General features: G+C 52.7%; 1 protein-coding gene across 3 annotated transcripts in view; it reads left to right on the top strand.

The window, feature by feature from the left end:
* The window catches only part of PRICKLE2 (prickle planar cell polarity protein 2), a 96,839-nt gene extending 86,535 nt beyond the window's left edge, over positions 1-10,304 (top strand). For all 3 annotated transcript variants that reach the window (XM_035337332.1, XM_035337333.1, XM_035337335.1), the window contains one exon: positions 7,910-10,304. In XM_035337332.1, coding sequence (XP_035193223.1) covers positions 7,910-8,778 — 869 coding nt within the window. In that variant the 3' untranslated portion in view covers positions 8,779-10,304. The remainder of the gene's footprint in view (positions 1-7,909) is intronic.
* Positions 10,305-18,098: the final 7,794 nt, after the last annotated feature.

The following is an 18,098-nucleotide window of genomic DNA, read 5'->3' as shown; positions in this document are numbered from 1 at the left end:
GCATTGTTTGGAGCCATGGGGGGAGAGGAGAGGCTGATGAGCTGGAGAGGGCTTTGCTCAGACAGCCTCAGAGAAAAGGAAAATAAGATGTGAAATGGAGAGGGAGCTGGGAATTGCCCTCCAAAACAAAGCCCCGGATTTCAAAAGTTGCTCCTGTTCCTGAAAACTCACATTGTGTAAACCCTGCCAGTACAAATAGTCTTGAGCAACACCGAGTTCCAGTGAGCAATGTCTGAGTACTGAAGCGGCTGCTTCCTGCTTTGGAGCTGAAGTGTAGCAAGTTTTCTGAGATACAAGGCAAGAGGTGAGAAGCGCAGCAAATCTTTCATATTGAAGTGAAAACTCATTCTGTATTTCGTCTGGGAATCCTAGGAGAGAGATCTTCCAGGGGCATCCTCATCGTGTAGCTGTAGTAGGTTTCTTTGCAGGCAGTGCAAGCTGCTTGCTTCTTTCCTGCATTTTGGAGGAGTTGCTCAGCATGATGAGGCTTGCAATGAATGCGAGCGGTACCTCTGAAGAGGGAGGTGATAACGTTTTTATTAACATGTAAGATCTAATAATTTTCATTGCTCTGGGACCTGGCTCAGCTCGGGCTCAGGGGCACTGTGCTAATAACCACAGCTCCCCAGGGCTGTCCTCGCTGGTGGGGAGCATCGGGGGCAGAGCCAGAATTATCATCCCACTTTGGCGGCAGCGTTTTGAGGACAGCCTTGGTGACCTGGCCAAGGTCTGTGGGAGAGTGGGATTTTGAAACCAGGTGCAAAGCCTAAATTCTGCAAGAGGGCACAGCCACTGCCTTTCCTTGTCCCCTCAGAGCGAGCTCCATGGCAAATACCATACAAATGCAAACCAGGCTTGTTCCACAGTATGCTTTTCCCTATGCACATCTTGTAAATTATGTTTAGAAGGCAGGCAGGGGCCGACAGTAACTCCTTGGGTTTGCAGACCCTTGTGAAGCACGCCCCAGCCTCTGCAGGCAGCTTCTCTCCTGCCCAGCTGCGAGCTCCCTTTGAGTTACTAACTCTGCGCAGTTGCTCCACCTTGTAAAATGAAATAATTAGCACTGAATCCATCTAATATTTTATGGCATGGTTGGAAACGCTCTTTTTTTATGGGGAGCTGAAGGGCAAACAGTCCCTGACCTGCAGAGTGCGTATTAAAAGCTGACTGGTTCCTCCCTGGCAGCAGCTCTTGCTGTGATACTTCTATTCTGACTTAACTGATAATTAGCTGGAGATGTCAGTAGGGGTGGGTAACAAACCGGGTGTCTGGTGGCGGTTCCTGTCCTCTGGACAGAAGGGAACTGAAGTCCTGGGGAGCCTCTTACCAACCAGACACCACTAAGTCGCCCTAAAGCAGATCCCAAATGGCTTAGCTGGGATGTGTGGCACCACGTCCACCCCGTGCTCCCGAGCACTCACCCTTAAATGGCTCCGTTGTGCTCTGTGGCCATGCCGCGGAGCCTCAGCAGGCTCCCATGAGGTGCCCGAGTGCCGGAGGTAGCACAGCCCTCCCCGGGCTTTGTTTCTGAGTTGGAATTAGATGGCAGCGTCTCTGCTGGCCTCTGCTTCTGCTCGTGTAATCCCCGTGAACGCTGATGGGATTTGGACACTGGCAAAGGGGAGAGTTTCCTGCTGCTGGGGCTTATCTTGTCCTTCCTCCCACATTGTAGTTTGGAGATCCCTCTGCTCTCAGCCGAAGGCTACGACAGACTCTGAAAGGCTGCTTCTGGGCGGCCAGGTCCTGCCCCAGCCCAGGTGGCAGCAGGGGCAGCGGTGGGGGAGAGGCAGCGAGGGACACGGGGTTTTCCAGTGAGGTTTGGGGCCAGTGCCTGCTCAGGGATGTTCAGCTGAGATCTGAAAGCATTTCTCAGCACATTCTCCAAGTTGCTTTTTGCTGTATTTTATATTACCTTTTATATCTGTTTTCCTTGGGTCGCTTTGTTTTTTATTATTTTTTATTAATCTCATTAGCAACAGCACAAACCAGTGGCTGCTGCAGCAGTGGTTGCCCCATAGCTCCTTTTGTAAGCAACCAGGGCTATGTGAAGATGCAGCTGGCCAGGAAGCTGTTCTTGTGAGGAGGAATCTGGTCCCACCAGAGCTTTGTCCCTTCCCAAAAGACGCTCGGTCTGCGACACCCCGACCGCAGTGTTCATGGTGTGCCTCGCGTGGTGCTGTTCGTGGGGTGCTCGCATCGCCCTCTTAAAAGGTTTTGCAAGTGCTGTGTGTGCCTAGCAGCTGAATCAGAAGTCAGGAGCTGATCCCTGCTGATGATCCCTGCGGTGACAGCGGAGCTGCGTGCAGAGAGCGCGAGTGCTGTGGAGGGGAGCTGCGCTGAACGGTGACACTGCTCTGTGCAAAAGGAGAAAGGGATTTGAAGTATTTCTTGGGAAAATTTGTTTGGGTGAGGGTAACAGCCGAGCTTCATTTCCTCCCCTCATCTGTCACAGGCATAAATCCAGGAAAAAAAAAAAGTAACCGGTGCCGTTACAGGGTGCAGTGCAACTGCACGTGTATGGCACACGTTTCTGTTACCTCCGCTGCTACGAGATGCTCGAAGGCCCCAAAAGCTTGTTTTTTATTATCTTTCCAGGACTAAACAACAACTGTGATATAGTCAGAAAGCGGGGAGGGAAAATGCCTGCATGCATGTGCACCAGCCCTGATCCCTGCAAGGCTGCGCTGCACTCCCTGCTGGCACAGCCTGTCTCCGACCCCTGTGCAGACAAGCTGAAAGCAGGGGGAAATGGGGAAAAGAAAGCTGTTTCCCAGGGCTGGGGGATGTTTTCCCAAAAAAAAAGTTCAATGGCCCAGTGTCTCCTTCACTGAGAGCTTGGGAGCAGCTCCTGCCCATGCTGCTCCCGGCGCCAGATACCTCGTCCCCTGCACTGGTAGGGATGGTGGGCGTGGGCCTTGTGGTGAGCAGGGGCTGGAGGCTGATCCCCATCCCTGTGCTCCCAGTGCCAGGGGGATGTCAGAGCCCCCCGCTGCATCCCGTGGGTGCTTCTCCCCCCGCTCAGCTGGGAGGGATGTGCCCAACATGGGAAGATGTACTCGGGACCGTGATGTGCTTGGCAAGCGCTGTGGTTCCCCCGAATTGCGGGGCTCCTGGCCTTTCCCTCGCAGCCCTGTTTACTTTCTGTGACTTCCAGTTACACAAGGGCTCTGCTTTATTTCTGCACCACCCCAAGGCCGGTCAGAAGCGAAGCGAGGCTGAGTTATAAACAAATCCCCGGGAAGGCTGTTTCTCCTTAAGTCCCTTTTTAGTTCTGGGGCTTGAACTTAAAAATAAATCCTGTTTCAGGGGCAGGGAGGACGTGCCTGCTAGGGGAGAGACAGGGCTGTGACGGGGGGGAACGAGGGATGCCACCCCTGCTTGGCTGTGTCCCTGTTGCTGTGTTCCCTCTTTTGGTGCAGGCAATATCACAAATTTTGCATTCTCCCAGCGGGGTGAAGCAGGAGGCAGATGATGCTCTCTCTGCATGGGCTGCTGGCTGCGGCCGTGCCGCCCTGCATGAGCCAAGCTTCACGGGGAGCTCAGCGTAACAGGGGCCGGGAGCTGCCTCCCCTCGTGGGTGCCTCGTTTCCAGCCTCACACCAAGCATACGTGCTTGCCATAGCCCCTCTGCTGTCATTTACTCGGTGTTTTAATAATCCATAATTAATGCAGCCCCGGTTTAGCAAAGCACACAGCGCAGCTGGGGAGACGCAAGCGCGTTGCGGGGCTTTAGAGGTGATGCGTAAAAGGATCATCAGCTCTTCGGACTTCGTGCTGTTGGTTTGCTTCTTCCATTGTTATATTTTCCTTGGAAGCACCCGATAGGTTAGGCACAGCCTTTGCAGTCGGGACGGGGATCGTACAGCGTGTTCTGAGCAAAGCCTAATGTTAAACAGAAACCCCCTCTGTGTTCCCAGAGCCGTAGCCAGCCCGAGCTTTAAATCGCATGCCCGCAGACGAGCTACAGCTTTCGCTTGTGTGCATCCCAAACGTGTGCGTTTCCATGGCTCGGGTGTGAAATATTGAGCCTGGCAGCCCCACGCAGCGGCGGGCAGCAGCAGGATAGCTTGCTGTGCCCACGGGCTGCAGGGACGGGCACGCCAGCGGCACCGCTCTCACAGCCAGGCACATCGCCTCCTGCCCCGGAGCCCTCGGGCTGGCCATGGTCGGCAGCAGCGAAGCAGGAGCAGCAGCTTCGGGGTGTGATGGGTGGTGGGGAGAAGCCCCTGATGACATTTGGGATTTCTGCATCGTCCCCAGCCCCACGTTGTGCATTTGCTGCGCGTACCGCTGGGGCTCGTGCCTTCGCAGAAGGAAAGCCTCGTGGGAGCCGTCTCTGGGTTACTGTGTCACCCCCGGGCTTGCTCCCTTGGAAAGGGGCCAGTGGTTTGTACAGAAGCAGCCGGCTCACACCACGGGCTAGAGCGAGGCTCCCGCACAGCCCCACAAAACAGATTCTCAGGTTTCCTTATTGGAAAAATACCCGCTGCGTGGCGGGGTCCCCCTCTCGCATTCCCTTTTTTTCCAGGTTAGGGCTCGATCGGATTATTAGCTGTGTTCCCAGATGAAACACTTCATTAGGAGGGAGCTGCAGTGGCTGTAAATAAATGCTGGTAACTCAAGAAGCTCGGCCTCGATGCAGTACTGCAGCTAAACATCCACAGGAGGGGAGGCTCAGGGCAGCGCAGGACCACAGTAGCATCCCTGGGGACCCGCAGCCGTCAGCATGGGCTGCAAGGACCAGCAGCAATCATCTGTCTCAGCAGCCCTCCAGCATCCCATTTTGCAGGTTTCTGGCCGCTTTTACTGCTGAAATTTTCCTCGCAGGAGTTCGGCCAACCTGGAAAACAACGCATTCCCCTCCTCTTCGCAAGCGTTTTGTCAGCGTTTGGAGGCTGTTGTGATGTTCCCCTTCAGCCTCCTCTTCTCTAGACTAAACAACCCCTGGTCTTTCAAACGTTATTCCTAGGTCACGTTTTCCAGATCAAACATTTTAGACCGTTTGTTATTGCTGTCCCCTGGGCTCCCTGCAGCCAGGCTGGAGCGCTCCCGGCTCGCTGAGGCTTCATGGCTCCCTGGAGGAGGGCAGGATTGTTTCAGAGCATGGACAGACCGCGGGCAGGCACCCCTTGTGCTTTGCTTCCAGCCGAGTGGGGAAATATATTTGTGGTGCTTTTTAAGCAAGTTTAGTTTAGGTTTGGTAATCTCAGACTCGAAGCTCTCGCGTGTTTCCCCCCGTCTGCATGGCGGGGCCACGCTCCCTCCCAGAGCCGGCTCGGCGTTCAGCCTTGGTACAATCGATGTTTTCCCAGTGATTAAGGACTTCATAATGCGTGCGCTTAATTATATGCAGGCCATCCGGATGAACAGCCAAAACCATCCCTTGGGCCTAATAATAGCTGATTAAACCTTCTGCTGGGAGCTTCAGCTGTGCATGTAGCACAAGCCCCTTGTCCAAAATTTTCCCTGAGTGCTGACCAGCGCTTCGAAGGGGGGAAGGAAAAGGCTCTGTTCCTGCTGAGGTGCCTGCAAGGGGCTGGAGACCTCCAAAAAGGGGCTGGGGTCCTCCAAAAATTCAACCTGAGCACTGCTGGATGTTTTCCCTGCGTGCAGAGCTCCCGCCAGTGCTGTGGTGCTTAGTTTGGAATTCCTGCTCGGCTCTCTCGTGCCTGGGGAGCCTCTCCGTGCATGCTCAGGGTGTTCTGGCTGGATGCAGACCCGGAGGAGCCGAGAGTGCAGGTGCTGTGGCAGGGGCCGGCTGTGCACCGGGACAAATCTCCATCCCAGCAGAGCGGGGTGAGACCGGCCCCTTGCGAATGGTGCTACCGAAATGGATCTGCAGCTGCTGCCCAAGCACCCTGAGGTGCTCAGAGCTGTATTTCTGCAAAGCATCCATGTCGTTCTTCCTCATTACGGGGCTGTGCTGCTTCTCTTAATGAAGGGCTGCATGAATGTCACCGAGGGCTCATTTTCTTTGGCATCAGCTATTGTCTGACACAGCTGATTAATGCCAAACTCGGCTGTCGGCAGCTGTGATTCACGCTTGGGTCGGCTCAGCCGGCCACCCCGCTGCTCCTCCAGCCTTTCAAGAGGCTTTTGGTCATGCTGCGAGGGTGCTCGTCCCTCACGGGGGGCTCGCCGGCTCCTCTGCGGTGGCACAGGGGGGACCGGGGCGAAGCGAATAACGCGACAAACGGCATAACCAGGAGCAAAGCGCAGAAGGCAGCTACTCCGGTGGCACGAGACAGACGGTGCTGCACAGGCAGCAGCAGGGCTGGGAAGCCTCGTGCGGGGCTGCTTCCAAACAGAGGAGGCGGGGGGCAGCTGCAGGAGCCGGCGGGGTTGGTTTAACTCACCTGAGATCGGCAAAAAATAAAGGCACGAAGCTGGTGTGCAAAGTGCGTCCTCGGAACAAAACGCAGCTTTGCTTTTCTTAGCCCAGCCTCTCCCTTTTCCCGTGGCGTTCAGGCATTGCCTTTGCTTAGCTTTGCTCTGCTGGGATAAAAACTGGAAGCTTCCCAATTAAAAGCAGGAAAGCAAACAGAGAGTCTCGCTTCGTAAATGGTGCCGGCGGCTGGGACTTGGGGAGCACAGCCAGGCAGTGCCAGACCCAGGCTGAAATGTTGGCAGCCGGTTGTGCTCGAGTGCTGAAGCTCTTGCTGGTGCCCCCAAGGATAGGATTCAGCTGGGCTGGGTGCTTTAGGAAATCCTTGCCCAACTTTGCAGGATCTGTAGGTCTTTTAAAGGCCAAGTCCCAAAGAAGCCGAAGCGGATAGTGAGTGGGGTTAGTGGCAGCAGCCCTTCTTCTCGCTCGTTTTTGGCAGGCAGCGGGTAGAGCCGAAGGAGCCGAGCTCTTGATGAAATGCAAGCAGATTTTGTGAAGGGAGAAAGAATTTACTCTTGAATTGTGGGCTGGGTTGTTGTTTTTTTTAATTAATTTACCAAGTCGTAAATTCTTGACGCTTGCATAAGAGGCGTGCGTCATGTTGAAAATCCTGCTGATGGTGCACGGCGCTCCCAGCTCAGTCTGCACGGGGAGATTGTCGGAGAGTGATGGGGAGAGAAGTGCCAAAGCAAACACTCTGCATTTGATTTGGGAAGAAATGTATTTCCTTTGAAACAGCTTGCGAAATATGTTGTCCTTAGCTTGTAATGCAAGAGCTTACTGCTGCCAGTTGTCAAGCCAACATGGAGGCAGTCAGAAAATAGTCAGAAAACACCCAAAAAACGGGTCGGGGACTAGGGAACCAAGGGGCATGCTGAGCTTCTTGTCCATGAGAGGGTACAGAGCAGACAGCCCACTGCTCTGCGGCAGCTTTAGGGAAGCACCTTGAGCATGGGAAGCACCTTTGCAGGGAAGCACCTTGAGCATGGCCAAGGCTGTGCCTGCCACCCTGCCTGGGGACATCACAGCTTGGTGATGAGCCTGAATTGGTCGGCGGCCCCGCTTCTGGCTGCTCCTGACATTGCTCAGTCCTTCAAAGCATGTCACCGTTGAGCAAGGTGTGGGTGCCGGATCATGGCACCCTACTTATCTCGGCGTGCCGGAGGCCTCAGGTTACCTCTGACGCATGAATTCGGTGCTGGCATCACTGGTTATTCCTATCAAGTCGCAGACAGCGTAGACATATGGGGAAGGGAGTCGCGAAAAGCATGTAACAGTCCTTGGAGTCCTACTCAAAACACCTTAAATTGGTGTGATTTCCCCACAGGAGGATCTGCCTCCTCTTAAAAAATAAAACAGAAAGCATCCTCTTGAAGGGCTCTTCAGGACAACATCTAAAACAGAGCTTATCTTAAAGCAAAAGCCCACAGGCTCAGGCCAAAACCAGCCTTCTCCTTGCATCTCCAGTGAGAGAAAATTCTCCTCCTGATCTCTTTTTTCCTCCCTTTCCCCTTCCCCACCAAGGCCTCTCAGCAGACGGCGGAGCCAAGCGCCAGGAGCATCTCTCCAGGTTCTCCATGCCCGACCTGAGCAAAGACTCGGGCATGAACGTCTCGGAGAAGATGAGCAACATGGGGACCCTCAACTCCTCCATGCAATTCCGCAGCGCCGAATCCGTCCGCAGCCTGCTCTCCGTGCAGCAGTACCAAGACCTGGAGCCCAACCTGCACAACCTGGCCAGCCCCATCGGCTACCGCGAGCGGCCGGCGCACGGCCGCCTGCACCAGAGCTTCGACTACGGCAGCGGGGTGCCCGGGGGCAAGCTGGGGGCGCAGGACAGCGCGAGGCATGCCCCCATGAGCGAGCGCACACGCCGGCGAACTACCCTGCGGGACGATGACCGGCACTACCGCCCGCACCGCTCGCGGCGCTCCCGGCGCTCCCGCTCGGATAACGCCCTGCACCTGGCCAGCGAGCAGTGCTGCCGGCTGAAGGAAAGGCCCTCGCTGCGAGCCAGGGATGACTACGACCAGTTCATGCACCAGCGGAGCGGCAGAGAGAGCTTGGAGCAGGGTCCCCGCAGGGACGCCTACGGCCACTGTCCCAGGACGGTGTCGGACCTCGCCCTGCAGAACCACTTGGGCGAGCGCTGGGGGCCCTACTTCGCCGAGTACGACTGGTGCTCGACGTGCTCCTCCTCTTCAGAGTCAGACAACGAGGGCTATTTCCTCGGGGAGCCAATTCCCCAGCCTGCCCGCCTCCGGTACGTGACCAGCGAGGAGCTCCTGCACAAGTACGGCTCCTACAGCATGCCCAAGTCTTCCACCTTGGGTGGCAGAGGACAGTTGCACAGCCGGAAAAGACAGAAGAGCAAAAACTGTATCATATCCTAATGGCATCCTTGCCGGGCACCTTCGGAGAATGTAGATTAACTCACAAACTTGCACTGTTCTAGACCATGTAAGCGCTTCTATTGTAACAAAAAGGCCTGAGGAGTAGGAATTTGTAAGAAGGTTGTAGACTGGCTTCTATAAATAGTCATAATCGTGGGCACAGTGAATATATTTTGCACATCTTACTTTGAAAACAAAAAAAAAAGTTCACTTTAGCCTGTAATATTTACCTAGTAGTTTCTCTTCTCTCTCCCGAGTACTGCCACCCGTTGAGTTCTCTTTGCCCGTACGTTTTTGTTACCGCTGCTGGCTACCACCATCCGTCTGCTGGTAGCTCTTGCTTTCCACCATGCCATCATCTTCCATGCCCCAATTTGTTACGTGTTTGTCTCTCAGACAGTGTGGGAGCCTAAGTTATTTCCATGATTGTTGTAAATGCAATGTAAATGAGAGTTTGGAGAAAATATTTTTGTATTTTGTAATATCAGAGGAATTTCTATATCTTAGGAGTCACTGGGAAAATGCATGTACATCCTAGCTGTATCCCGCCAGAGCTGAACAAACAGTACTTTAGCCCCCTTCAACTTACCATGTCATCATCAGATTCCTTAAGCATATCAGTGAGAGTTTGAGTAGTTGTTTTATTTTTTAAACTCTTTTTTTTTTTTTTTTTCCTGTTTGCTTTGTTCCTGGTAAATAAAGAGAACATTTGCTGATTCATTAAGTCTTGAAGAGGCCGAGGTGCCACTTTGAAGTCTGCTCACACCTGTGGTCTTTAGGTACACGCTCAGTCAAATACAGGAGTCCTGACAGCTGCAAAAGTGACTTTTTTTGTTAAATAGGAAAGAACAGAACTACCAAATGTCTGCAAAGTTGTAAATGACCAAAGCTGGAGAAGGAATTTTACATCTCTGTAGAGAATGCTGAAGTTACTAAACGTTGAACTATTATTTGGAGTAAATAAAAGTGTAAATGGTGCAATTGTGTGATGTCAGCATGACGTTGTTTTGAATATAGACTTGTCTTATGGTGCTCTAGTTTTCCGGGTTATGTTAACTGCTGTTCATTACCAAGTGGAAGTCTCAGTATTGCCTACTGCCTAACACTTCAGAGACCGACTGCAAACTGCTCCTGCCCTGGCCGACCACCGACAGCATCGCCCTGGTCGAGAGTCGCATCGGTAGGGCTCAGCCGTGCTGTGTGCTGGTGGACCCGAGTTTTTCCTCCGTGTGCTTTCAACCGTCGGGGTAGCAGCGGGGTCACAGGCAATGCTGCTTGTGGAAGTGGTCCCTGGCATCCTCACCACCTCCCAGGGGAAATTCGGGAGAGCAGAGGGGCCCCATCTCCTCCCCGCTGCAGGAGCATCCCCGCAGAGCGCGGGGACCCGACGTTGCCTGCCCACAGCAGCAGCTGCAGGAAAATCATGAAGATGGATGTCTCCACACCACAAACTATTGCGAGGAATTTTTTTGTCGTTTGTAAAGGACAATGTGATAATTATTATTCCTTTAAAAACAAAATGAAAATAAATAAATAAATAAATGACACTTAAGTATATTTAAAAAATAAAGGTTTTTTTTTTTTTCAGTTGGAATAAATGGAAGTATTCATCCAAAGGGAAGAGTCTCACGTGTATGTTTTTACTCTCAAGGTGTGATGGTTGACTGGGGAATACGAGACTGTATTTCCACCAGGCCAGTGCTACAATTAAAGCCTGAGGATCAACAATTAAAGCATAAGGATCAACTCCATCCCATCCCTGACTCCTCTGGCAGGCAGGGAAACCCAAGGCAGGAGGCTCGTGCCAGCCAGGGCTGCTGCCCCCACTGCTGGCTTGGTGTGTAAGAATCCCAGATCTTCACCTGGGGCAAGTCAGCGCAGCTCAGCTGAAATCCGCAGCACAGCTCTGGTTTGCGCTGAGCAAGACTTCAACCTGTAATTTATAAATAACAGCCTTCTCCTCAGAAAGATCACAGATCTTTGCATGTTTTCCCAAACAGGCCTGGTAAGGAGGGTAGGGGTATAGCTTCCAGTGACAAGTATGACACTAACTACAGGTTATTATATAATTGGCTTTTAATATGTACAATTTAATTCTTTGTCACTGATTAAAAGCACAATGAATGTTGTCTATCAGCCCTAAGTACCTCGTGCAGCTGAGCTGCCTGAGGACTAACGACTGTTTGTACAGCAAACCCTGAATTGCTCGGCAAATGACAGAGAGCTAATCCCTCGCTTGCCTGTTTAACCGCTTGTTGCCTCTCCAAAAACTGAGCTTGAGCGGTAAGTACTCCTGCCTGGTGCCCAGCCGGGGCTAAAGCATTACTGACCGTCAGCAGGGCTGCACCTTTTCCCATGCAAGGAAGAGTAGCTCCGGTGATGCTCTCCTCTGCTAGCTCAACATAAAGATCTCACAGCGCATTTTGTAAGGAAGAAAGCCCCAAGTCAGTTTGAATTTCAGCAATAAAAGCGTAAACCAGCTAAACCCAACTTCGAAATCATTTTTACTTTTCATATGGGCTCCAGAAGTCCCATACAATTCTGCACATGGGGAAAATGAAAAATTCTTCCTTTTTTTTTTTTCTTTTTATTTATTTATTATTTTTTTTCCTTGTTCAGGCTATGATTAACCATTTCTGACAAACCCACTGAGCCTGAGGGCTGGAGCTACAAGCCCGTAAAATTCTGCTCCCTCGCCATCTGGCCCCGCTGGGTTACCCTCGTGCACCCGCTGCCTGCGGGTTGCTGGCAGCCTGGGGAGCAGGGGACACCTTGGGTACCTTCACGGTCATTTCTGTCTTCCCCAGCTCCCAGGATTTGGTAAACGTGGCCCCAGCAGATGCGGATGAGCGCCAGGCGGCGGGGGAGCTGGAAAAGCTGCTGATGTAGGGGTTTGCCAAGGGAGCCCTTGCCAGCTGTGGTGTCAGAGTCGGGCTGGCACAAAACCAACCCTGCTACAAGACAAAATAAATAAATAATCTGTTCAGGCCTATTGCTGCCATGATTTTATTCCATAAAAGATCTTTTTTCTTTTCCCCTCGGATAGATGCAGTATCCAAAGGAGCACTCAACTTTAATTTTAATGGCTTCTCTTATTATTTTTTTTTAGTATTCTCGACTTCTGGAAGCAACTGCTTGAAGCCAGCAGTTCCCTTCCCCATTTTCCCTTTCTACCCAGGCCCTTGTGCCAGCCGCTGCCCTGCCTCGGGGCTAACCCCCCGGGTGGGCTGGCTTCAGGACGGGAAGGCTGGGGAGCTGCGCGGTGCTGCTGAATCGGGGCTGTCCTCATTCTGCAGATTGCTGCCACCTATTTGGTTACCAGCCTCCACGGCCAGGGGAAGCTCATTAGCTAAGAGCAATTCCAGGGCACTATTTTAAAGTCTCGATGCCCTGACTTTTTCTTTTTTTGGTGGGGGGGGGGGGGGATCCCATTTGCTCACACCACCTGACATGATGATAAAGAGTAGACTTTATGCAACCTACTTTCAACCTAGATCCTTAAGTCTGTTGAGGAATTCAGGTCCTGTGTGAGTACAGGGGGAATTGGTGGCCAGGGATGCTGAGGGCCATGAACAAGCCACAGGAGAGCTGGCACCTGTTTCCAAAAGCATCTGCAAGCCGTCACGCTGAAATACCAGCTATTTTCCACAGCTATTTCTATTCTACAATACTAAAAATAAAAATTAAAAAATAAAAAAAAAAAAAAAAAAGCCTTTCATTCCCAGTCAGGTACGGCTGGATGCTGACACCCACTTGCTAAACATCCAGACACCATTGGAGCCACAGCTGGTGCCAAGAATGCCCGCCTGCATCTCCAAGCAGGAAAAAAGAAGGAATAAAGGAGGACATTTCAATCATTCAAGTCTCTGCCCCTCGGCACAGACCTGCTGGGCTGGGTGCATCCCCCTGTGCTGCTGGGACCGGGCTTCAGCTCCACCTGGGGGGAGCGGTGACCCGAGAGCTCCTGCCTGCTGCTCCACCTTGCTGCTGCCCCCCTCCTTATTAATAACACAGCGAACCACCAACACCCTTGTTTTAGGCAAAAACCGCAGTCGTTTGCTAAAGCACTCCCAGGAGAGTTTTCCCCGTTGTAAAAGCAAATATTTATATCTGCTGTGCTCTTGGAGGCTCTGGATATGATCAGTTCTTAAAGTGAGATTTAGCTGAAAGACCTGATTTATTAAAATGGATAAACAAAGCCCTGTGAAGCGAGCTAATTCAGCCTAAATAAAGCATTAAGCTCTGAAGAGCGCCCATCACATGGCAGCGTACACACACATACGTGCCTGTACACACCCAGATGTGCACACACATCACTCACACAGCCCAGCGCGCCGTCCCCGGGACACGATCCCACATCAGCTTCACCCCCATGGGAAAGCTGCCCCTCGGCCGGCCTGTGTGTACATTAGGCTACGTATAAATATATTTATATTTATATAAATCAGCACGTGCAGGGACTGATAACAGCTCCGGCCCTGCAGCCAGCCGGCCCTCACCACCCCTGCCCAGCTGCGGGCTCTGCCAGAGCTCCGTGCCTCAGTTTCCCCAACTCCAAAGCTCCAGCACAATTATGAGCAAGGAGCTCAAAAATCCTAGATCATTTAAATCCTCGATTCTATTCTGTAAGTTGGTCTCTAATTGTCAGTTATTTGCTCATGAGCACTCTTATGGCTGCTGCTGGAGCGGGCTGAAGCAGCTTTTATTTTGGCACTTGGTTTAATGAGGTTTTTTGGAACAGCGAGGCAGGGGCAACATCCATTCTTGCTGCTCATCACATATTCATTATTTACATTTCCAGTATTCCAAGTAACTCGGCCCAGAAAACAAATAAATGAAAGCTGAAGCATACACAAAACATCTGGAGGTGCTGCAGTCGTTTCCGATGGTTCGCAGGGCACAAAGGCACGGCGACGGCCAGGGTCCGAGTGGCTGCTGAGCCAAACAGAGGGGGTTGGCCAGGGTGGGGGCTGGGGGAGGACCCCATCCAGGGCACCCCGTGGGGCTGGAAGCACCCCTCTCTTGCTCATTCAGGATCCTCATCATTTGGAAAAAAAAAAAAAAAAAAAAAAGAACGATAATGACATCATTCCTAATGGAGAAGTGATTTTATTTTTTTTCTTCCTTTCTCCCACATTTGTTTTTGGCATCTGAGGGGCACCAAGGGGGAGATGCTGAGCAAAAAGCTTTGCCACCAGGCTGGGAGGACCCGAAGAAGCCCCCAGCCTCCTCCTGCTCTGGCCGGATGGGTTCGATCTCCCCTTGACACCGAGCCAAGAGGCGAAGCAGGGAGGTTTCTGGTCAGAGCAGGGAGGCAGCAGCCTTGGGAGCTCTTGGCCCCTGATAGTAAATACAGCTGGTCACATTAGAGCTCTTGAATAATTTATGGGATGACTCTTCAAAATAGTAAATCCCCCCCCGCCCCTCGAGCCTGCTCCATCCTTCATCAGATGGTGTGGCTGGTGAGCGGTTTATGAATATTTAAGGCGTTTGACTAAATTCATAGAACCTTGTAAAAACAGTTTAAAAATGTCGAGCAAAAGATTTGCACGTCGCGTTTCGCAGCGGCCGCGCAGCTACAGGGGCAGGACACGGGAGCCGAGTGAGTGCTGGTGTAAAATTGCCATTATTTGGGGCCAAATGGGAAGGGAAGGGAAGGGAAGGGAAGGGAAGGGAAGGGAAGGGAAGGGAAACATTTCCAACAGTTTGCTTCAGGTTCTGTAACGGTGGGAGTGAGCATGCCTGGCTTCCCCGCCTGCCTCCGCCACCTGGCCCGGTGGTGCTGGCTGAGGGCCGTGCTCAGAGGAAGCAGCTCTCTGCATATTTATGAAGGTGATCGCTCGCAGTGAAAGATGCAAAGAGAGGAAGTTGATTTGGGATGCTCAGAGAACTGGAGCAAACAAGCGCCGCTCCCCGTGGAGGCTTTACGGCAGCCCCCGAGGCCTCCAGCTTTAATGCTGCTTGCTCGGTAACAGCCCCGAGTGCTGGGAGAGCCTGGCTGGGGGGCAGGAAGGAAAGGTGGAAGGCTCCCGGTGTCACTTTCATAATCCCGAGTTTCAAGCTGATGTTGATGAGGTCATCAATACTGCTGAGCGTCCGCTGGGCTCTCGGGGTAAAATCACTTTTATTCGTCTCAAGTGTCAGGCTGTGCAAGAAATTTTCAGGTGCTTGTCTGGATCCCCGTTTGTATGCAAATGATGCTGTTAAATTTCTGTCTGCAAGGGCTGATTTTAGCTGGCATCAGTCAAAGTATGCCGGCTTGTCAGAACGGAGATGCTTTGATTCTTCCAGGTCAAAACAACCCCAGATTCTTGATGGAATCTGCAGGCAGTTTAGAGACACGACGAGCAAAATGAAAATGTTTTGAACCATTTTCCTTTTTGAGGAAATTTCTGTCTGGGGATGTGCCTGGGGCCTCCCCAGCACCACCAGCAGGTTCCTGCCTGTTGCCGTTAGCGGTGCTGGGGGTTGCAGGATGGTTTTGGGGACCACCTGAGGCTCACAGGCTGCTGGGATGGGGCTGGCGGGACGCGGGGGCACCCCAGCACCGGGCTGGTTGTTTCACCCCGTCACAGACCATGGCTACAAAAGACAAAGAAAGCAGGCCCTGCCCTGCAGTGAGCACCTACCTCCAGCTCTGAAACAGATGGGTTTCCACTTACAGAGGTGAGCTCAATGCGCTCTCAGACACACAGGCAGTTCTGCATCGCGGCCTCTATCATTTACATGAGGAGCTGCGAGGAAATAACATATTTTAATAACAGCATGCCTGTATCCCTCGAGGTCTGGCTGATAAGGCAGTAATCAAGCTTCACCAACACGGAGCCAGATCCCACAGCACTCGTTCCCGAAGATAAGGCAGGCCCGGGGACGGCGGGGCACCCTCTTCCCACCGGCATGCGTGTGCTCTTCCAGAGAAGTGATTTCCCCATTACCCACTGCATCAAACTGCAGCCGGGATATCTAAAGCCACATCAGCTCCCGACGTGCTTTCATCTAATAGCCCTGATAACCACATTGGCTCCGTTTTCATCCTGCATTATTTATTCACGGCGCCTCGGGGGAGGAAGAGCCTCACGAGCAGTGGGAGCGGACCACATACCGCAGCCTAATGCCTGCTTCTCGCTGGTGCTCCACTGTTACTTCTGCAGCAAGGGCCCGAGCGAGCTGATTTCCAGCCAGCAGCAGCATCCCAGGCCCCTGCCTGCCCGCAGAGCAGAGGAGAGGCGGCCGCAGGGAGCACAGAGGGAAGCGAGGTTCAATCATGCAGCACGAAAGGTGCCTGGACCCTTCTGCACCACCCCTGCTGCTCACACTCCTTGTTCTTTCCCCCAGAGCATGGTCTGGAGGATGTTTTTTCTCAACACAACCTCACTCTCCATTCGCTCCCTCAGATGCTGGGTCCCTGAATTTGGGGCTTTCAGAAGGCTGAATTTCTGGTGTGTGTGTGGGGGGGGTTACGGCTGGCTGCCCCCGCTGTGCTTCCCCATTTGCAGGTTTGAACCTTGGGACGGGCGAGCTCTCAGGCACGAACGTGAGTGCCTGCTTGTGCAAACGTGGCCCGTGCCAGCCCAGCAGGGCAAGCAGCAAGGATGAATTACTGAGGCATTAAAGCTATAATAGCTCGGCGCTACGTAACTTTGTCCTTCTAAATTAAGCACACGGAGTGGGTAGCTGGTGGAAAGCACTGTTGGGCATGTGGTGGTGGGGACTGCAAACTCCAGTTTGGAAAAGTGGGAAAAAAAGCCCAACTGTTTCCCTTGACTTCGTCTACATTTTCAAGGTCAGTCATCCCATCCTGTGTATGAGGAAGAAAATGCTAACACTTCTCCAGCTGTTCCTAGACAACTGAAATCTGCTGTTTAATTCCAAGGCCATTTGGTCCCCGTCTCCAACTTTCAGCTAAAAAAGTACTGATTTCTAAAAGGCTGAGGCAAGAAGAGGAAAGAGCTTTTCATGTTCTCGAAAAAATACAAGGAGACACAAGTTCCTGTGAGATTTTTACCTCCTTCACGCCATACCTTCCCATAATTAGGTCTCCTCTCATTTCTTCTGATGCTCTGCTCCACTTATCCATGGCTTTCTGACCCTGTTTCCATATCAGGTAAGATTTTTTTCCATTACTGCTCTCAAAAGAAAAAAAAGGTACTCTTGACCTTCACTCCGAGGACTGGAACTGGTAGGAACTGCACTAACTTTGTGTGTCAGGGGGATGGTTGTGGTCCGGGAGCAGGACGTGGCAGAGCAGGCGTTGTGCAGTGCCCCAGGTGTTATCTCTGTTGATCTCTTTGGCAAACCTAGACATGCCAAACGCAGGCTGTGAGCACACGAAGCTGAAGGGGCCGGGCGTGCAGGTGGACACGCAGTCATGTGGGATTTATTACCTGTGACAACCTCCCCGCCCGTGAGATGGCACACGCTTCCCACCAGACACCAGCAGCGGGCCCGTTTCCCCAAACGCCAGATCTACGAATAGCTTCGCCGTGTGTAACCACCTCACCCTTTTGTCTGGGGGATGTTTGTTTAGCGAAGGCGGAATATCTGCTGCGTGGAAGCCAGCCACCTGCTGCCACGCGGTGACCTTTACGGTGCCACCCATCAGTGTGCTCTCAGCTAATTTATGTTAATTGCACGCCTCCCAAGCAGCCAGCCCCTCTTCGAGGAGGACACAAAAACCCATGAGCAGCTCCGGGCCAGGTCAGCAGGGCCAACACAACAGCACCCCACTATTTGGGCCTGAATTTTGGCATGGCAAATTCCTCCCCCATCTCCATCTGCAGGCGTAGGGCCGGGCTCGCCTCCCTCCCTCCCAGACCTGCAGCACTCGGGTGCCCCCCAACCCACCCAGCACCTGGTACACGCTCAGATTTCTCTGCCAGCCCTCCAGCAGCCGCACTGCCTCCCCCGAGACCCCTGCTTCCTCCTCCCCAAGCGATGTGCTGCGCAGCCCGTGTCCCCGGGGAGGGGTGCACGGTGAGGTGGTTAAGGAAGGCATCTTGCAGCCAGCCTGGGCATCGCCATGGAAACTCCAGCGATGCTCGCAGGCACTGTAAGTAGCCGCAGTTTTTGTGAGCACGCTTGCAAGCAGCAGTTGGGATCGGGTCCTGTCTTGGTCATCTCCGAAGGGCAAACAGGGTAGAGCTTAGGAAATTAATGAGAGGCACCAAGCTACTTTGAGTACTGTAATTGCTGCCACGATTCCTCTGCAGTAAGATCAGCCTCTTCCTTGAAATGCTCAATGTTTCTCCTCTCTCCCAGGTTTTGCTCTGCTAACACTGCTCACTGAATGCATCCGGCTCTGTGCTCCAGGGTAGGAGGGA

Source organism: Oxyura jamaicensis, chromosome 12 (genome assembly GCF_011077185.1).
Source record: "Oxyura jamaicensis isolate SHBP4307 breed ruddy duck chromosome 12, BPBGC_Ojam_1.0, whole genome shotgun sequence".
Lineage (NCBI taxonomy): Eukaryota > Metazoa > Chordata > Aves > Anseriformes > Anatidae > Oxyura > Oxyura jamaicensis.
This window is presented reverse-complemented; position numbering and strand designations above follow the sequence as displayed.